This window comes from Hemiscyllium ocellatum, chromosome 17 (genome assembly GCF_020745735.1).
Source record: "Hemiscyllium ocellatum isolate sHemOce1 chromosome 17, sHemOce1.pat.X.cur, whole genome shotgun sequence".
NCBI classification, from domain to species: domain Eukaryota; kingdom Metazoa; phylum Chordata; class Chondrichthyes; order Orectolobiformes; family Hemiscylliidae; genus Hemiscyllium; species Hemiscyllium ocellatum.
In genome coordinates, this window is record NC_083417.1 from 17,140,441 (window position 1) to 17,160,210 (window position 19,770).

General features: G+C 40.7%; 1 protein-coding gene across 5 annotated transcripts; it reads left to right on the forward strand.

Moving 5' to 3' along the window:
• The first annotated feature begins 344 nt into the window (after positions 1–344).
• LOC132823651 (cytochrome c oxidase subunit 4 isoform 1, mitochondrial) lies at positions 345–14,832 on the forward strand. Of its 5 annotated transcripts, none has more exons than XR_009645574.1 (6): positions 345–412; positions 5,920–5,993; positions 8,327–8,491; positions 11,279–11,410; positions 12,177–12,286; positions 14,566–14,650. XR_009645574.1 is itself a non-coding variant. In XM_060837594.1 (6 exons), exons 2-6 carry the CDS (start codon positions 5,921–5,923, stop codon positions 14,594–14,596), a joined length of 507 nt encoding a protein of 168 aa, XP_060693577.1. In that variant the 5' UTR covers positions 345–412; position 5,920; the 3' UTR covers positions 14,597–14,696. The 5 variants fall into 5 exon arrangements, 4 of the variants coding, with proteins under 4 accessions (XP_060693577.1, XP_060693576.1, XP_060693579.1 ...); XM_060837594.1 differs by having other exon boundaries at positions 12,181–12,286; positions 14,566–14,696; XM_060837593.1 differs by lacking the exon at positions 12,177–12,286 and having other exon boundaries at positions 14,566–14,832.
• Positions 14,833–19,770: the final 4,938 nt, after the last annotated feature.

Here is a 19,770-nt window from a genome sequence, read left to right on the forward strand (position 1 = left end):
GGTGATATCTCACACCCAGTCCATATACAGCCTATATGGTGAAATCTCACACCCAGTCCATATACAGCCTATATGGTGAAATCTCACACCCAGTCCATATACAGCCTTTATGGTGATATCTCACACCCAGTCCATATACAGCCTATATGGTGATATCTCACACCCAGTCCATATACAGCCTATATGGTGAAATCTCACACCCAGTCCATATATACTCTTTATGGGGATGTTTGACACATACATCGTGCATTTGAATGTGTGCGCAACCTACACCCCCTACTGTTCACTCCCTGAACTGCTGCCTGCCGCCCGGGGTGCCATTTGACCCTGACTTCCGGCGGGGTGGCGTCAGTTCCGCCCTCTCCTCCCTCGGTAACTAGCTTTCCCGTTGCTGTGGTGACTGATCGCTCGAGTGAGTGACCGCCTCTGTGTTCGTCCGGGGCCTCGGCCTGGGGGTGGAGACGGTGGATTTAATTCGCGGTGGCTGCCCTCCCGCCTTCGGGAGCCGCTGGAACAGGGTCTCAGGCATAGGCGCCGAGGGGAGGGGCTGGGATTAGGGGGATGGGGTATTGGGATTGGGGTGTGGGGTGTGGGGTGTGGGGTGTGGGGGTTAGGGTGTGGGGTGTTGGGGTTAGGGGGTTGGATGTTGGGGTTAGGGGGTTGGATGTTGGGGTTAGGGGGTTGGATTTGGGGTTAGGGTGTGGGGTGTTGGGGTTAGGGGGTTGGATTTGGGGTTAGGGTGTGGGGTGTTGGGGTTAGGGGGTTGGATTTGGGGTTAGGGTGTGGGGTGTTGGGGTTAGGGTTAGGGTGTGGGGTGTTGGGGTTAGGGGGTTGGGGTTAGGGTTAGGGTGTGGGGTGTTGGGGTTAGGGGGTTGGATTTGGGGTTAGGGTGTGGGGTGTTGGGGTTAGGGGGTTGGATTTGGGGTTAGGGTGTGGGGTGTTGGGGTTAGGGGGTTGGATTTGGGGTTAGGGTGTGGGGTGTGGGGGTTAGGGGGTTGGATTTGGGGTTAGGGTGTGGGGTGTTGGGGTTAGGGTTAGGGTGTGGGGTGTTGGGGTTAGGGGGTTGGGGTTAGGGTTAGGGTGTGGGGTGTTGGGGTTAGGGGGTTGGATTTGGGGTTAGGGGGTTGGATTTGGGGTTAGGGGGTTGGATTTGGGGTTAGGGTGTGGGGTGTTGGGGTTAGGGGGTTGGATTTGGGGTTAGGGTGTGGGGTGTTGGGGTTAGGGGGTTGGGGTTAGGGTTAGGGTGTGGGGTGTTGGGGTTAGGGTGTGGGGTGTTGGGGTTAGGGGGTTGGATTTGGGGTTAGGGTGTGGGGTGTTGGGGTTAGGGGGTTGGATTTGGGGTTAGGGGGTTGGATTTGGGGTTAGGGGGTTGGATTTGGGGTTAGGGGGTTGGATTTGGGGTTAGGGTGTGGGGTGTTGGGGTTAGGGGGTTGGATTTGGGGTTAGGGTGTGGGGTGTTGGGGTTAGGGGGTTGGATTTGGGGTTAGGGTGTGGGGTGTTGGGGTTAGGGGGTTGGATTTGGGGTTAGGGTGTGGGGTGTTGGGGTTAGGGGGTTGGGATTGGGATTGGGGTTGGGGAGGGACATTGAGGGGGTGATCGGTGACCTGCCTGTTCCGTTTCACAAGGTCTGTCAATGAAGGCAGTAACTCTGCGGCTTCAGCACGGTGGGGCTGACTGCAATTAAACTGAAATAACCCCACCCTCCTTCCCCGCCCCAAACACATCGGTTATATCAAGGTGAGGGAGGTTATCTATACTGGGCACTGTGTGAGGCAACATCAGCAGCAATGTGCACAGCGGTGGTCACACAACAGTGTTGGAAGTGGTCCACAAAGGTTTTATCAGTTTGATATCTGGAATCCCCGAGGATGTCCCATCGCACAGTGAAACTATGTATTTGCCATTGAGCTGTCTGTCTTTTCTTGCAGCCTTTAACGACTTAAACCAGGATGTACATGTCGGTATTATTGTAAGGAATTACGGAGCCAAAAGTATTTTTCTTTCTCCAGCGCTGAGGTGTTTATCATGAGATGGACCAAATATTATTATTTTTCTGAAACCCTACTCATCTGATATAACCATTCCTTAGTTCCCTCAGGCTAATCTGATGTCAACGGGTTTTCTGAACAGATAATGTTTGAAAGAATGACGATACTTTTAGTACAATTATCGACTAATAACAAGGTTGGAGTGCAGTAGATCAATATCAAGATTTGAGAGCAGAGCATAAGTATTTGTCAGGATTATTTTAAATATTCAAACTAGAATCCATTACATAATTAGCAGTTGACATTTGAAATATTTATTAATCTTTTGATATTTTATTGAAGTTAAGTTGCTGGCATAGCCAATGGATCATCCATTATATGCACTTTGATCTTTCACCCTAGATGCTGGCAACATGAGTTGTCTACAACAGCCCCAGTTGAAGTCATAGAAACAGGTGTAGGTAGGCAGTGCTGCTCAACATGATAGTTACTGCAGCCTTTTTTTGATTTAGGAAGAAAGTACACTGAAATGATAAAGTCTACTCCAAATATCTGCTTCTTCCTCATAGAGTCAGAGATGTAGAGCATGGAAACAGACCCTTCTGTCCAACTCATCTATGCCAACTAGATATCCCAACCCAATCTAGTCCCACCTGCCAGCATCTGGCCCATATCCTATTCATATACTCATCCAGATGCCTTTTAAATGTTGCAGTTGTACCAGCCTCCACCACTTCCACTGGCAGCTCATTCCATACACGTACCACCCTCTGTGTGAAAAAGTTGCCCCTTAGGTCTCTTTTATATCTTTCCCCTCTCACCCTAAACCTATGCCTCTAGTTCTGGACTTTTGGTGTCATCTGCAAACGTACCAACTATACCTCCTATGTTCACATCCAAATAATTTATATAAATGACTAAAAGTAGTGGACCCAGCACCAATCCTTGTGGCACTCCACTGGTCACAGGCCTCCAGTCTGGAAAAACAACCCTCCACCACCACCCTCTGTCTTCTACGTTTGAGCTAGTTGTGTATCCAAAGGGCTAGTTCTCCCTGTATTCCATGGGATCTAATCTTGCTAATCAGTCTCCCATGGGGAGCCTTGTCAACTGCCTTACTGAAGTCCATATAGATCGCTCTGCCCTCATCAATCCTCTTTGTTCCATCTTCAAGAAACTCAGTCAATTTTGTGAGACATGATTTCCCATGCACAAAGCCATGTTGACTATCCCTAATCAGTCCTTGCTTTTCCAAATACATGTACATCCTGTCTCTCAGGATTCCCTCCAACAACTTGCCCACCACCAACGTCAGGCTCACTGATCTATAGTTCTGTTTTCCTTACCACCTTTCTTAAACAGTGGCATCAAGTTAGCCAATCTCCAGTGTTCCGGCACCTCACCTGGGACTATCAATGGTACAAATATCTCAGCGAGGGGCCCAGCAATCACTTCCCTAGCTTCACACAGAGTTTGAAGGCATACCTGATCAGGTCCTTGGGAATGTACCCAGTCTTGTGTTTCAAGACGTCCAGCACTTCCTCCTCTGTAATATGGACATTTTCCAAGATGTCATCATCTGTTTCGCTATGTTGTATATCTTCCATGTCCTTTTCCACAGTGACACTGATGCAAAATACTCGTTTAATATCTCCCCAGTCTCCTGCGGCTCCACACAAAGGCCGTCTTGCTGATCTTTGAGGGGCCCTATTCTCTCCCTAGTTACCCTTTTGTCCTTCATGCATTTGTAAAAACCGTTTGGATTTTCCTTAACTCTATTTCCCAAAGCTATCTCATATCCCCTTTTTTCCCCTCCTGATTTCCGTCTTAAGTATACTCCTACTGCCTATATATTCTTTTAAGGATTCACTCCATCTATCTTGTCTATACCTGACATATGCTTCCTTCTTTTTCTTAACCAAACCCTCAATTTCTTTAGTCATTCAGCATTCCCTACACCTACCAACCTTTCCTTTCACCCTAACAGGAATATACTGTCTCTGGACTCATTTCTGAAGGCGTCCCATTTTCCAGCCATCCCTTTACCTGCGAACATCTGCTCCCGATCAGCTTTTGAAAGTTCTTGCCTAATGCCATCAAAATTAGCCTTCCTCCAGTTTTGAACTTCACCTTTTAGATCTGGTCTATCCTTTTCCATCACCATTTTAAAACCAATAGAATTATGGTCGCTGGCCCCAAAGTGGTTCCCCACTGATACCTCAGTCATCTTCCCTGCCTTATTTCCCAAGAGTAGATCAAGGTTTTGCACTTTCTTTAGTAGGTACATCCACATATTGAATTAGGAATTCTTCTGTGAAGTTATTGCTTATCTGTTGCTGGTATGCATTTTGCAATTTAATTTTGCTTTGTTGCCCTACAACCATGATGGATGTTAATTTTACAGGATTATTTACCTCTGTCTTTATTATAGTACCTTTTTTAATGATTGTGGTCTAGTCTACCAAGTGTGAGCTACAAGTGTCAGTTCAAATGAATTACATGTAAATTGGGAAATGAAATCACAGAATCAAATAATTATTATCGTTTATTACAGTAGATCTTTTGGCGAAATGATTAAACTGGACACACTGGATTGTACAGCAATGTTACAATATAATTTCACTTTAGCATGGGTGTCTGTCTAAAATTATCCATAAGTCAATACAGGGTTTTGTTCACAACTCTGCTGCAGATGTATATGGCTAACATAAAGTTACCTTGCAAGAATTGCATTTGATGTTTATTAATCTGAATGCTTATGTGTGTTATATTTTTGTGTATTTACACATACCTTTACTTTGCTCTATGACCATGGTTAAGTAGTCTGCAGTAAAACTGGAAGGTTTCTCTGAATTTAGAAGGGAGGACAATCGAGGAAGTGATTGTGGTCAGGCTGTGAGAGGTTTCCCTGTCCCTTACATTACTTTCGACCATTATTAATTACACTTAATCTCTGAGGGGTTATATGTAATTGATAAATGTCAATAATGATCTTTAGCTCTACAGCTAACAATGAAGTTGTTAAGGTGCAAAATTTGACCTGGGAGAGCATTAGACTGAAGATTTCTTGGTCTCTGGTTCAATCCCAGGTTTCAGTATAAAGAGCGTTTCCTGACCGCTCCAGCCTTTGTTTACATAGGTTCAGGGCGAGAGGGGAAGGATATAAAAGGGACTTAAGGGGCAACTTTTTCATGCAGACGGTGGTGTGTATGTGGAATAAGCTGCCAGAGGAAGTGGTGGAGGCTGGTACAATTACACCATTTAAAAGGCATCTGGATGGATATATGAATAGCTGCAAATGTGTTGCTGGTCAAAGCACAGCAGGCCAGGCAGCATCTCAGGAATAGAGAATTCGACGTTTCGAGCATAAGCCCTGAAGGGCTTATGCTCGAAACGTCGAATTCTCTATTCCTGAGATGCTGCCTGGCCTGCTGTGCTTTGACCAGCAACACATTTGCAGCTGTGATCTCCAGCATCTGCAGACCTCATTTTTTACTCGGATATATGAATAGGAAGAGTTTAGTGGGATCTGAGCCAAGTGCTGGAAAATGGAACTAGATTAGGTTAGGATATTTGGTCAGCATGGATGAGTTGGACTGAAAGCTTTGTTTCCATGCTGTACATCTCTATGACTCTATGACTTTTTCGTTAATGGAAGAAGCTTGGAATTAAGAATGTGACTGGATGTATTTAATATGTTGAGTTTCGGTTTTACAGGTGAATGTTCATTTCTCAACATTGGTCTTCCACTTTGTTGTGAAAAGGTGATCTTTAGAACTTTGGCCTTGCTTGTGAATTGTTAAAGCGTTGGTAGTTTGGAACTGGAACTACGTGGTGTACTTGATGCTTCAGACTTTTACCATATAAAACTTTCTATGTGTCACTGACAGACACATAACTCTGACAAATGTCCTTTGTAAAATCTTTGCAGAATGTTGGCTTCAAGAGCTCTGAGCCTGATCACCAAGTGTGGAATTTCTACTTGTATCCAAGCCCGTGGACATAGTAAGTTGTAAAACAATTGTGGTTGGAGGATCTAAATTCTAGTGCTACATTAGATGATCCAATATTGATTGTTTGCACATTCTGAATCTCCATTGCTGATTCTTTGTCTTAATTCACAACTTATTTGGTGTTGCATGTTTTGGTAACAGATAAGATTTCAATAAGGTTTGTTTGGTTTTAATACAATGTATATTGTATATATACCATAAAATTGATTATGTTTTGGGTGATACCACATTTTATAATATTTTATTGACTTTTGCCAGGTAAATTTCAGCTATTCATAATTTACTGTGATACCTCTCCTTTCACTTTGTGAAGGAGCAGTCGCAGAATATTTGCATCAAAATCAGTCTATATATTTCTGTGCCTAACCTTTTTGATAATTTTGTGCCTAAATTGAAACAAGGAGCTATTTGTATAGAGCTTGGATCAATAGTCAAAGTATTTAGCTAACTTTATTCAGTCAAAATTTGTATACTTATGTCAGTGTTCAGCGAGTGAATTATAGTTGGGCTGAAAGTTTGAAATGTGTTTTGATTTGAGAAAAACATAACCTCACAATTGTTAATCTTTATAACAGAAACAGTGGTACTTAGGAGCAGGCCAATCAGCCCCTCAAGTCTGTCCCTCTATTCAATGAGATCATGGCTGATCCATAGCATAATTCCATATTCCATATTGGCCCAACTCCGTATAATTCATCTTGGCCCATATCCTTTAGTAATAAAACTTTAACCTATCTCTAAAATTAATAGCTGATCTAACATCAACTGTCATTTGTGGAAGAGCGTTCCAAACCACTGCCACCCCTACCCCTTCTGTGTCGGAGTGTTTCTTAACTCCTCCCCTGAGCGGTCTCTGGCCCTAATTTTTAGGTTTGACCTCTTAGTTCTAGAACCTTCAAACAGTGGAAATAGTTTATCTTTGTACTACTAATACTCTTCAATGGTTTTGATTTGGGCAGGTGATTAAGTGTGCAGTGCTTTTGTTTTTTGTGCAGCTATGAAGATGCTGTAACCTTTGTGTAGCCTTTGCAGGTATTTTGAGTCAGTATGTGGGTGCATAAGCTTGTCTGAGCCTTATTGAGAGCCCTTTACATCATCTTTTGGAGTTGAAATACTATCTACGACAGGGTTAGCATCACTCAACTCCTACCACATGCACAGCTAACATCCTAATCTTAAATTTGCAATGAGTGTATCATGAGAATGATACCCGTGTTTAAAAGAAATTATTCTATTGACAGACCTGAAAAGTAATATACTCACAAGGACTAGACATCTGTTTGAATATTCTAACTCTGCAGTATCCAATTGCACAGAGTATGTCTCTAATAATTTTGTATCTACCTCATTAGCCAGATGTTCAAAGCTGGGTTTCCAAATACTAATTTAAAATGCGTGAAGGTGTGGTTGTTGGATTCTTATTTGCACTATTTCATCTTTCATGCAAACTGCTAGGGACCACCTTTACTTTACCATTTTAGACAGTAATCCTTGAACATCTCTAATCATGAAATCCAGTTTGTCATCATTGTAATTGCAATAAATTTTGTTCTTTTGTGGACCTTTTGAAATGTATGCTAAATGTGCTTCAGTGCTTTTGTGTAGTGAACTGCACAGAATTAAGTAATTTAAATGTGGACTGACAAAACCATAATCTCAAGATATATTGTAGTGTTCTGCCTATATTCTCCTGCTTCAATTGTTTTACCACATTTACCTGTCTGGATACTAAAAGTGATTACTCTTCTTCATTCTAAGTGTCTTCCGCTTGCAGTCTTTTTTTAAAAAAATCTTGTATGTATTAGCACAATGTGGAAAACATCAAGTTTTACATTTAAATTAAATTGACTTTTCAAGCCCTTTTCTATATTGTACGCGCCATTATATTTTTAATGTGTTAAGGAAACCTGAACTTATGTTGGAAATCCATATTTCGATTGTAAATATAGATCAGAAACTCTAGCATTCTTGTCAAAATACAATCTTATCAAAAACACCAATAGCAGGAAAATCACTACAATCATTCACTTATAGACTGAATATAGCAGATGATAAAACGCAAGTGAAACTGGTCACTAAATTATAATTTAGCCAGAGGCATTTGCTTAGCACTCTTTGCAAGTGATGTGAATACTGAACTTATGATCAGTAACTGGTTTCAGCATATTTTAACCAAGATTTAGAGATTTATCAGAATACTACAGAAGGAAACCCATGAGGTGATCAGAAATATTTTTAACACTGATTTTCCTTTGTGGGTGTGTATGCCTATGTTTAATGTTATTGTGTGCTGATGTAATTGAGAAATGTCCTGGTTTTCTGTAGGTGTAGCAAAGGTTGGAGCCAGTTCACTTTCACCTTACTATGATCGTAAAGATGATCCACTTACTGCTGTTGACTTTGTGGAACAACTGTCCAGAGAGCAAAAGTCCCTGAAGGAGAAGGAGAAAAGTTCTTGGGTTTCTCTTTCCACTGATGAGAAGCTGAAGTGTAAGTAACTAAAATGATGTATAAACTACATGTTGGCATTGAACCTGTCTGATTAGTGGGAGTAGTTGAGGAGGGAGAATGCGGAGTAATTAATTATGGAGGAGAATGTGGGGCAAGAGAGGATGGAGTCTGATTTTGCTCCATTCACCTATGATTTGACTGCATGGATTGCTAGGTGGCTTTGATTAGTACAGGACATGAATATACTCAAGGAAGAGATCTGTTTACTTGAATTATTAATATCCAGAATCAAGGTCTGAAAGCTCATGTTAGTATGTCTTGAGCCTCATTCACTGGCAACGCAAGCATTTTAAAGTTATCGATTGTTTTCACCATGCCTGAAGGTGCTGAGAAATCTTTGTAGGCACAAACCTGTCTCAGATGTCAAATTCCTGATATCTATTTGGTGAAGAAATAGATAGAAGTCAGTCTTTACTCAGTTTTAGATTTGTTCATAGTGAAATAGTATAACTGTATAGGTCCTATCTCTATTACCCAACTCCAGTGTCAGTAAATGTTTCACTAAAATAAGACAAAAATCTGCGAGCAATCTGAAATAAAAACAAAGATTGCTGAAGAAACTTAGCAGGCCTGGCAGCATCTGTGGGGTACAACAGGGTTAAAGTTTTGAGTCTAGCCACCCTTCGTCAGAACTCATTCTGTTAACTCTGTCTCCAGATGCTGCCAGATCGGCTGAGTTTTCCATCAATTTCTGCTTTTGTGTCAATAAATGTTTCTGTATTTAAAATTATCAGCCTATTTGGACATGTTATGACACAACTCTAAATATTGCTACCCTGAAAGTTTCACTCCCTGATTGACAGTTAGAGTCCAGATCTTCACCACGAAAGTTAATCGACCTGCTTCGACTTACATCTGGGGTAATTAGGAGTTGAACCTGGACCTTTTACAGTTGATCCTCCACTCAGTTCATCCCTCCAATAATATTCAGATAGGATTCATTTTAATCAAAGTTGATGTTTTAACTGTCCTCAGTAATTGTAAACCATTTGTTTTTATTCACTCGTGGGACGTGGACGTTGCTGGCTGTTCAGCATTTTATTGCCTGTCTCAAGTTGCTATTGAGAGAGTGGTGGTGAGCTGCCTTCTTGAATTACCACAGTCCACATGTTGTAGGTTGATCTATAATACCTTTTGAGTGGGAATTCCAGGAGGCCATTATTGTGGAACATGCAGACATGAGGTTAATAACATAAGAAATAGAAACTTGCATAGGTGATGCAGCCTTTTGAATCTTTTCGCCCATTCAATATACTACGACCAGCCTGCTTCATCTCCACCTTCTTGCGCGATTCCCTTGTTCCTTATTGTCAGTGGTTTCCAAATAGTCATTGATCTCAGTCATTGAATATACCCAACAACCAAGTATGCACAGTTCTCTGTGGTAGAAAATAATTTGCTCTGATGTCAATAGGAAGTGGCTGACTCCTTATTGTGAGACTGTTCTATGCTTCCCAGTCAGGTGAATGATCAAGCATTAAACATCTTAAAAATTTTCTTTCAAAAGGATCGCCCTTCATTGTTGTTGATGTTGTGCTAAGTATCTGAACAATTATTTGTGTCCTACCTTTCTACCCCTTTTCATCAGTCAAATGTATCCTTAATTTGATGTTTAATTTTCAGGCTTCTTTCCAAATCATAACTGAAATATGAAATTTTAAAAAAAGACAATTACTTGGTTACATCCCATTTTATTTTGAAATATTTGCGTGGCAGCTGATTTTTAAAATCCATTGCATTTTTTGTTTGCCCCTCTGAAGTTCTTTCTCCTTTGTGGTTCTAAGAATTAGGTGTATAGGAACAAAAGAACACCATTTAGCCGTTCAAGTCTGTTCTTCCATTCAGTAAGATTATTGCTGATTTATAACTCCATTTATCTGCTTTTGGCCTATATTGTTTTAAGGCCTTTGCTTGACAAAAATTTGTCTAGCTCAGATTTCCAAGTGACAACTGACCTAGTCTCCACTGCCAACTGTGAAATAGTGTTCAAAGCATCTATCACCTTTCTGTGTAGAAGTGCTTTCTAATATTGCTCCCAAATGGTCTAGCCCTAATTGTCAGGTTATTCCCCCTAATTCTAGAACCCTCACCCAGTGGAAATAGTGTATTGGGCAATGGTTATGAACTTGTTCCAGGGCTTTTGGTGATAATTAATTGATTCTTCAAAGTGAAGAGCCCTTACATTGAGACAAAATGCAGAATTCTTCTCCATCTCTCCTCAAATGCAATACCTGACTCAATGCATGGCCTTTTCTTTTCTAGTAGCCTAGCACACAAACAAAATAACTTCTAACAAGCAGGTGGAAGTGAATGAAGTTCAATCTTCAGAACATATTGATTGTGTAACTATACTTTATTGCATTTCGGTTTTAAGCCTAGAATAATGCAGAACTAAAGATGGTCATTTGACCCAGTGCACCTGTGCTGGCTCCCTGAAATTGTTTTTGGGGTAGTCCTATTCCCATTGCCTTATTTCTTCAGCAGTGCAACTTTTTCCCCTTTATTATTTATCCTATTTGCTTTTGAAAGTTATTAAATCTGCTTCCACCATCCTTTCAGGCAGTATGTTCCAGCTCATAATGTGCTGCATTACAAAATAACTTCTCTTTGTGGCTCTCGTTCATCTGGTAAATAAGGCGTCCAATGGTTTCTGACTGCCATTGGAAGCAGTTTCTTATTATTTCATCAAATGTTTTCTCATTTTGTTCACTTATATTAAAGCTCTAACCAAATTCTTATTCAGATAGTTTTTGTTTATTTCTTCAGTATATCGCATTCGCTTTCACCAAAGCTTTGTGGAAATGAACAAGGGATCAAATGAATGGAAATCTGTTATTGGTGGAGCTTTATTCCTGATAGGTTTAACTGGACTGTATTTTGCCTGGCAGAGAGTGTATGGTAAGTGAAGCTGAGTCAGCTGCATAAGATTAGTGAAGTTATGTAAATGGTGGCAATGAATGATACCCAGTATTGGGAAGAGTGGTTTAGCACTGCACTTTGCTTACCAATCAAGGCATTTTTCAAATTTTATTTTTCTTCATTATTTGCCTGGGATGTTAGTGTTGTCCATCGTCAACTGTCTTTGAACTGAGTGGCTTGTTAGACCATTTCAGAGGTCAGGTAAAAATCAGGCATTGTTGGATCTGAGTCCCTTGCTTGCCAGACCAGGATACAATGGCAGATTTCCTTCTCTGAAAGGATTTTAGTGAACCGAATCACTTTTTATGACAGTCAGTAGTTTCATGCTCACCATTACTGTGACTTGCTTGCGATTCCAGATCTTTATTAATTGAATTCAAGTTCCACCAGTTGCCTTGGAGAGATTTGAACCTATGTTTCCGGAGCATTAGCCTTAGGCTGTGTACTACTTGTCATGTCACAGTACACCACATTTTCTGTGTAAATGAAATTTTCAAGCCACAGATTGGTTAAGGGAGATTGTACAGCAGATTAGGGAATGGTAGGTTGTGCTGATTGTTGAGGCCACATTGGAACATTAATGCTGACATGGATTGTTGAGCTGGGTTGAGTATGTGCTGTATATTCTATATAGTAATTCTGCACCATTTCAATGACAAAGACTTCATTCTATTTCCAAATGTCTGGGCATATGAAAATGTCATTGAGTTAGGAATATGAACATTTATATTTCTCATTGCCACAGAAAGGCTGCAACATCAACATCACCAAGGATCACACCCATACCAGTAACACACTCCTACAACCTCTTCCGTCAAGCAGAAGATACAGAAGCTTGAACACATGCACCAACAGGTTCAGGACCAGTTTCTTCCCCGCTGTTATTAGATTGATGAATGGACTCTCTAATTTCAAATAATGTTGAGCTTGTTAATCTCCTGTGCATTGTTGCCTGTATGCGTCACTCTTGCTAAACCCCCTATGATCCGTATGCCCCTGCTTACATTGATCTGCCTGTAGCGCATGAAAACAAAGCTTTTCACTGTACTAACGCACACATAGAGATGTACAGCATGGAAACACATCCTTCAGTCCAACCTGTCCGTGCCGACCAGGTATCCCAACCCAATCTAGTCCCACCTGCCAGCACCTGGCCCTATCCCTCCAAACGCTTCCTATTCATATACCCATCCAAATGCCCCTTAAATGTTGCAATTGTACCAGCCTCCACCACTTCCTCTGGCAGCTCATTCCATACACGTACCACCCTCTGTGTGAAAAAGTTGTCCCTTGGGTCTCTTTTACATGACTACAATACATGAAATCAAATCAAAATCGCTGGCAACATTTTCTATTGTATAAAACTGACAATATTCCTTTCCTTCACTGTAGTGACACATGTGCTTTATGAAGTAAACATGCCTGTAATAAAACAAATTGAAATGCTACCATTGGTAAAGGTCAAATCACTAACAAGCTAGCAAGATTTCCAAGCAGAGGAATTACATATCCATATAGAGTCATAGAAATGTGCAGCATGGAAACAGACCCTTTGGTCCAACTTGTCCATGCTGACCAGATATCCCAACCCAATCTAGTCTTATCTGCCACCACCTGGACCATATCCCTCCAAACCCTTTATATACCTATCCAGATGCCTTTTAAATTTTGCAGTTGTACTATTCTCCACCACTTCCTCTGGCAGCTTATTCCATTCATGTACCACCCTCTGTGTGAAAAAGTTGCCCCTAGGTCTCTTTTCTTTCTTTCCCCTCTCACTCTAAACCTATGCCCTCTAGTTCTGGACTTTCCCCCCCCAGAGAAAAGACCTTCCCTGTTTATCCTATCCATGTCCCTCAGGATTTTATAAATCTCTGTAAGATCACCCCTCATCCTCCGACCTTCAAGGAAAACAGCCCTAGCCTATTCAACCTCTCCCTATAGCATATCTCCTCCAACCCTGGCAACATCTTTGTAAATCTTTTCTGAACCCTTTCAAGTTTCACAACATCTATCCAATAGGAAGGAGACCAGAATTACACGCAATATTCCAACAGTGGCCTAACCAATGTCCTGTACAGCCGCAACATGACCTTACAATTCCTGTACTCAATACTCTGATTAATAAAGGAAAACATACCAAACACCACCTTCACTATCCTATCTACCTGCGACTCCATTTTCAAGGAGCTATGAACCTGCACTCCAAGGTCCGTTTGTTCAGCAACACTTCCTAGGACCTTACCATTATGTATATAAGTCCTGCTATGCTTTGCTTTCCGAAAATGCAGCACCTCAAATTTATCTAATTTAAATTTCATCTGCCACTTCTCAGCCCATTGGCCCATCTGATCAAGATCCTGTTGTAATCTGAGATAACCTTCTTCGCTGTCCACTACACCTCCAATTTTGGTATCATCTGCAAACTTACTAATTATACCTCTTAGGCTCATATCCAAATCATTTATATAAATAACGAAAAGTTGTGGACCCAGCACCAATCCTTGTGGCACTCCACTGGTCACAGGCCTCCAGTCTGAAATACAACCCTCTATCACCATCCTCTGTCTTCTACCTTTGAGCCAGTTCTGTATCCAAATGGCTAGTTCTCCCTGTATTCCATGAGATCTAACCTTGCTAAAGCAGTCTCCCATGGAGAACCTTGTCAAAAGCATTACTGAAGCCAATGTAGATCACATCTAACACTCTGCCCTCATCAATCCTCTTTGTTACTTCTTCAAAAAACTCAATAAGGTTTGTGATTTCCCAAGCACAATGTCATGTTTACTATCCCTAATCAGTCCTTGCCCTTCCAAGTACATATTCATCCTGTCCCTCAGGATTCCCTCCAACAACTTGCCCACCACTGACGTCAGGCTCACTGGTCTATAGTTCCCTGGCTTGTCCTTACCACCTTTCTTAAACAGTGGTACCATGTTAGCCAACCTCCAGTCTTCCAGCACCTCACCTGTGACTATCGATGATACAAATATCTCAGCAATAGGTCATACATAACTTTCTCAATTATGCTCATTTAACTTCTGATTAAAAGGCTGAACAGCTTTTAGAAGTGTTAGATTCTAGCTGGAGAGTCTCGTTATTGTGGGTGGTCTAATATGTGTTTCTATTCACAGTGTATGCAGATGCTCCTCACACTTTTTCTAATGAATGGAAGGCTAAGCAGACCAAGAGAATGGTGGACATGAGGATAAATCCAATTCAAGGCTTTGCTTCAAAATGGGATTATGAACACAACAAATGGAAGAAATGAATATGCACTGAACGTTTTAACTATTACTTGTTTAACATTTCAAATACTAGCTTGTGCGTTTAGGAAGTAAATTTAACAGTCTAGAGTTAATCTGCAAAATTTTGATAATAAATTTGACTGGTTCATGTGAGTTTGTCTGTGAGCTGTAATCTTTTTAAAAAGCAGTAGTTCTAACTTTGGTTGAGAGGGATGAGATGGACAAGATTAAAATTTAAAAATTTAAAGTTAAAAGCACAGCACAGAACAGGCCCTTTGGCCCACGATGTTGTGCCGAGATTTAATCCTAATGTAAAATATAATAACTTAACCTGTGCACCCCTCAACTCACTGCTATCCATGTGCATGTCCAGCAGTCGCTTAAATGTCTCAAATGACTCTGCTTCCACCAGCACCACTGGCAACCCATTCAATACATTCACAGCTCTCTGCATAACGAACCTACCTCTGATGTCTCCTCCATACCTTTCTCCTAATATCTTAAAACTATGACCCCTCGTACTAGTCAATCCTGCCCTGGGGAAACGTCTGTGGCTATTCACCCTATCTATTCTGCTCATTATCTTGTATACCTCAATCAGGCCTCCTCTCTTCCTTCTTCTCCCCAGAAAGGAAGGTCCGAGCCTATTCAATCTTTCTTCGTAAGGCAAGCCCTCCAGTCCAGGCAGCATCCTGGTAAACCTTCTCTGCACCCTGTCAAAAGCCCCTGTATCTTTCCTATAGTAGGGCGACCGGAACTGGACACAATATTGCAAGTGTGGTCTCACCAGGGACTTGTAGAGCTGCAGCAAAACCTTGCGGCTCTTAAAGGTGCAGAACCTATAAACAAAACCCAAGTATTTTGTTACACTTAAAAAGTTTTATTACAGTTTTTTGACCAAAGAGTTGAAATGCTTCAATCTGTTTTTCTACATGGTTTTTCAATGTGTTTAAAGACTCTTTCTTGGACTAACCACTGACTTATATCCTCTAACTTTCTTTATAACACCACATAATGGTAGAAGGGGAAATTCCTTTCAGTTTTGGTGCCAGTTTCAAGTCCTATTGCCAGAGATGAAAGCAAGGTGGTTGTTTTCTCATTTGTTTAATGTAAATAATTTCTTTTGAGCTATGAGAACAATTGAAGCAGCTTGATGTGAGTCATTGACATTGCATAATTTGGAGTGACACTAAATGCTTCTATGAATGTTTGTAATATTGGTGGGCTAGATGTACATTTATCACTTGTGATGTTGAGTTTTATTTCTTACCCTCTAAACATCGAAATTGTACCATGCAAGGTACAAGAGAGGTTATTTGACTGTAAAGTATGTCAGAGCTGAGCCCAGCAGCTATGCGCTCTGAACAACCACAGGCCAGCCAGTTTAACTGCAGTGGTGGAGTAACTTCTAGGAACAATAGTCAGATAGGCTGAGCAACTTAATGCTGAAACTTGTGACATGATGCTTTTGGAAGGATGAACGAGGGCAAGGGAGTGCATGTTGAATGTAGGACCTTGGGCAGTACAGAGACCTTGTTGTGCATGTCCACAGATCCTTGAAAACAGAAGAAAAGGTAGATAAGGTGACTTGGAAGGCATTGGATTACTTTATTAGTGGAGGTATCAAGTATGAGAGCAAGGTGGTTATAGTGAAGCTGTATGTAACATTAATTAGGCCTCACCTGGAGTATATGTGTATCTCTAGTCATCACACTAAAGGCTGAATCTGATTGCACTAGAGTGGGCATAGAAGAGATTCACCAGGATTATGCCTTGTTAAGAGCAATTCTACTCTGAAGACAGAGAGAGGCTACTTACACTGGGGTTGTTTTCCTTAAACAAAGACGACTAAAGGAAATCTGACTTGAGGTATATAGTACTTAGTTATAAGGCACAAACACAGGGGAGATGGGGTGAAACATTTCCCCATATTAGAAGGGTCAGTAACCATAGAGCAGAATTAGCAAGTTTTGAGAAGATTTGTAGCTCAGGTTGAGGTTCTGGATGTAGATTTGCTCACTGAGCTGGAAGGTTCATTTTCAGACATTTCACCACCATACTAGGGGTAACATCTTCAGTGAGCCTCCTGGCTAAGCACTGCTGATATTTCCTGCTTTCTATTTATATATTTGAGTTTCTTTGGATTGGTGACGTCATTTCATGTGGTGACTTCATTTCCTACAGTGTCATTTCAAGTTATTTTTCTCAGGCAGTGGTAAATGGGTCCAAGTCAATATGTTTGTTGATACATAAATAAAAAGCAGGAAACCTCAGCAGTGCTTCGTCCAGAGGCTCACTGAAGATGTTACCTAGTACGGTGACGAAACGTCTGGAAATGAATCTTCCAGCTCAGCGAGCAAACCCATATCCGTGGAGCAGAATTTTAGGGTAGAAGGTTTAGAGGGGTTTCGTTATCTGCAACTCACTGCTCGATAGGGTGGTAGAGGGTGGAACCTTCATGACATTTAAGAGCTATTTAGATTAAAAATTCAAAATGCTGTAGCATACAAGGCTACATGCCAGTGCTGGAAAACAGAAATTGAATAGATGGATATTTGAGTAGAATGGACATGGGGCCAAATGGCCTCATTCTGTGCTGTAACGATTGTACTGACACCAAGACACTAAAAATCATTCAAGACTAAGTTAATATTGACGTGGACAAATGCAGAGAAATTAAGGAAAATCAGTTTAGATTTGTTAAGGGTTTTTTTTAATTAGCTGGAGCTTTGAAGAGAAAAGTCAGGGTTGATGGGGCAATATTGTTGATGTTCTGTCCGTGGACTTCCAAAAGGCATTTGATGCAGTGACACAACAAAGAAAATTAGACCTCATGGGGAAAAAAAGGGGCAGTATCAACAAGAATGCAAAATTGTCTGAGTGACAGGTAAAAAGGTTGTGGTTAATAGATACTTTTCAAGCTCCAGGAAGGAACGGAGAGGTGCTTCAGTATTGGGATCCATGTTTTTCGTGATGTGTTAATGACTTAGACTGTTACACTCTGGTGGCTAGTTTGTTCAGCAGGCACAGACGGAATGGGCTGAACAGTTTCTTTCTGTGCTGTAATCTTTGTGGTTCTATGATATAGGGGCTCAATTTCAAAATTTGCAGATGATACAAATCTTGGAAGCAATGAGGAACATATTGTACTTCAGAAGGATGAGTTGGTGGAATTTAATGTGGAGAAATGACAGTTGATTAATTTTGGTAGGAAAAGCATGGGGAAGTAACAAAATAGTACAATTCTAAAGGGATGCAGTATCAAAAGGGCCTGCATGTATGAGTAAAGATGTCAGGACAGTGCGAAAGCATAGCTGATAGCCTCCAAAAAAATCAATTAGAAATGGATAGTAAATGCCAAGAATGGCCAGATTCCAAGAATGAATTTAAAATAGTATTTAAAACACAAACATGCTATAAAATGGAATGTTTTCTGCATGAATTATTCCCACTTTCTGACATCTGAAGAATAAAATGAGATAGAAATGATTCATGTCCAAATGAGAGTCTAAAGCAGCTTGAAGTATAATCCTATTGAAGTGATAATTTTCTGTTGTTGGAAGTTGTGTTGAATGGATTTTATTCGTTTTGACCTTGTTTGCTGTGCTTCTTGCCTTCCTTTTTAAATACAAACTGTAACATTGGTCTCACTTCCAAAGAGCTGATAAAGTTATTGCGACTAGAAAAATATTGGGTCTTTAGGATCAAATTAACATATGGTGAAAGCTGATTCTATAAATTGTTTGAAAAAGTACTTGAAGACAAGATTTAGATAACGAGTTTTGAGAAGATTTGTAGTTCAGATTGAGTTCTGGATGTAAGTTTGCTCACTGAGCTGGAAGGTTCGTTTTCAGACATTTCATCACCATATTAGGTAACATCTTCAGTGAGCCTCTAGTGAAGCGCTGGTGTTATGTCCCGCTTTCTATTTATTTGTTTAGGTTTCCTTGGGTTGGTGATGTCATTTCCTGTTCTTTTTCTCAGAGGATGGAATGCCATATTTCTATCAACAAACACATCGATTTGGACCCCATCTAACACCCTCTGAGAAAAAGAACAGGAAATGACATCACCGACACAGGAAATGACATCACCAACCCAAGGAAACCTAAACAAATAAATAGAAAGTGGGACATAACAGCAGCGCTTCACTAGAGGCTCACTCACGGTGTTACCTAGTATGGCAACAAAATGTTGGAAACGAACCTTCCAGTTCAGCAAGCAAATTTACATCCATGAGATTTAGATAGCTAGGGCAAACAAAAATGGGATATGACTAAGCATAACAGCCCTTTCAAAAGGTGAGCTCATGCATAATGAGCTGCAAGGTTCTGTGACTTCAATCCCTTTACCACTGAAACCCTTCTTGGTATATGCCAGTTGCAGCTTCAATTTCAATGCACAATTGTTGATGTCCAAAGGTGCAAAATACAGCTTCCTGTCCCAATCATCTATTACCAAATATTGCAGAACAAGTTTGAGGGGCTAGGAGCAAATTACTGCAGATGCTGGAATCTGAACTGAAAACAAAAAATGCTGGAGATCACAGTGGGTCAGGCAGCATCATAGAGAGAAAATAAGCTAACATTCTGAGTCTAGATGACTCGAAACATCAGCTTGCTTTCTCTCCATGGAGCTGTGATCTCCAGCACGTTTTGTTTTCAGGTTTGACTAACTTTACCTAATGATATGATTTCTTCTGGGTTCTTCTCTGACAATGCAATCAGTTTAAAATCCTTGTTGGCCATGGAATTTTTAAACTAAACTGGATGTTGACTCTTTGGTGACAGTACTCCGAAATTTCCTAAAGTCTTGCCTTATCTCCTTGTTATTTTTGGTTTTCTATGGGTTTCCACTCTTTAATTTCACTGATGCTGGAACCTTAAATTGTTTTATCCCTATTCTCTGTAATTTCTGCTTTAAATAATCACAGGCTGCTATTAAAAAAAATTCTCAAGTTTTTTTAATGTAATTCTTCTTGGCTCAGCTTGGTACCTCTACTTCTTCAAGATACATTGGGAAGTCTTTAACATTAAAGATCCTACATAAATTCATATTAATGTCCAACTAAAGTGTATAAATCTGGAGTGG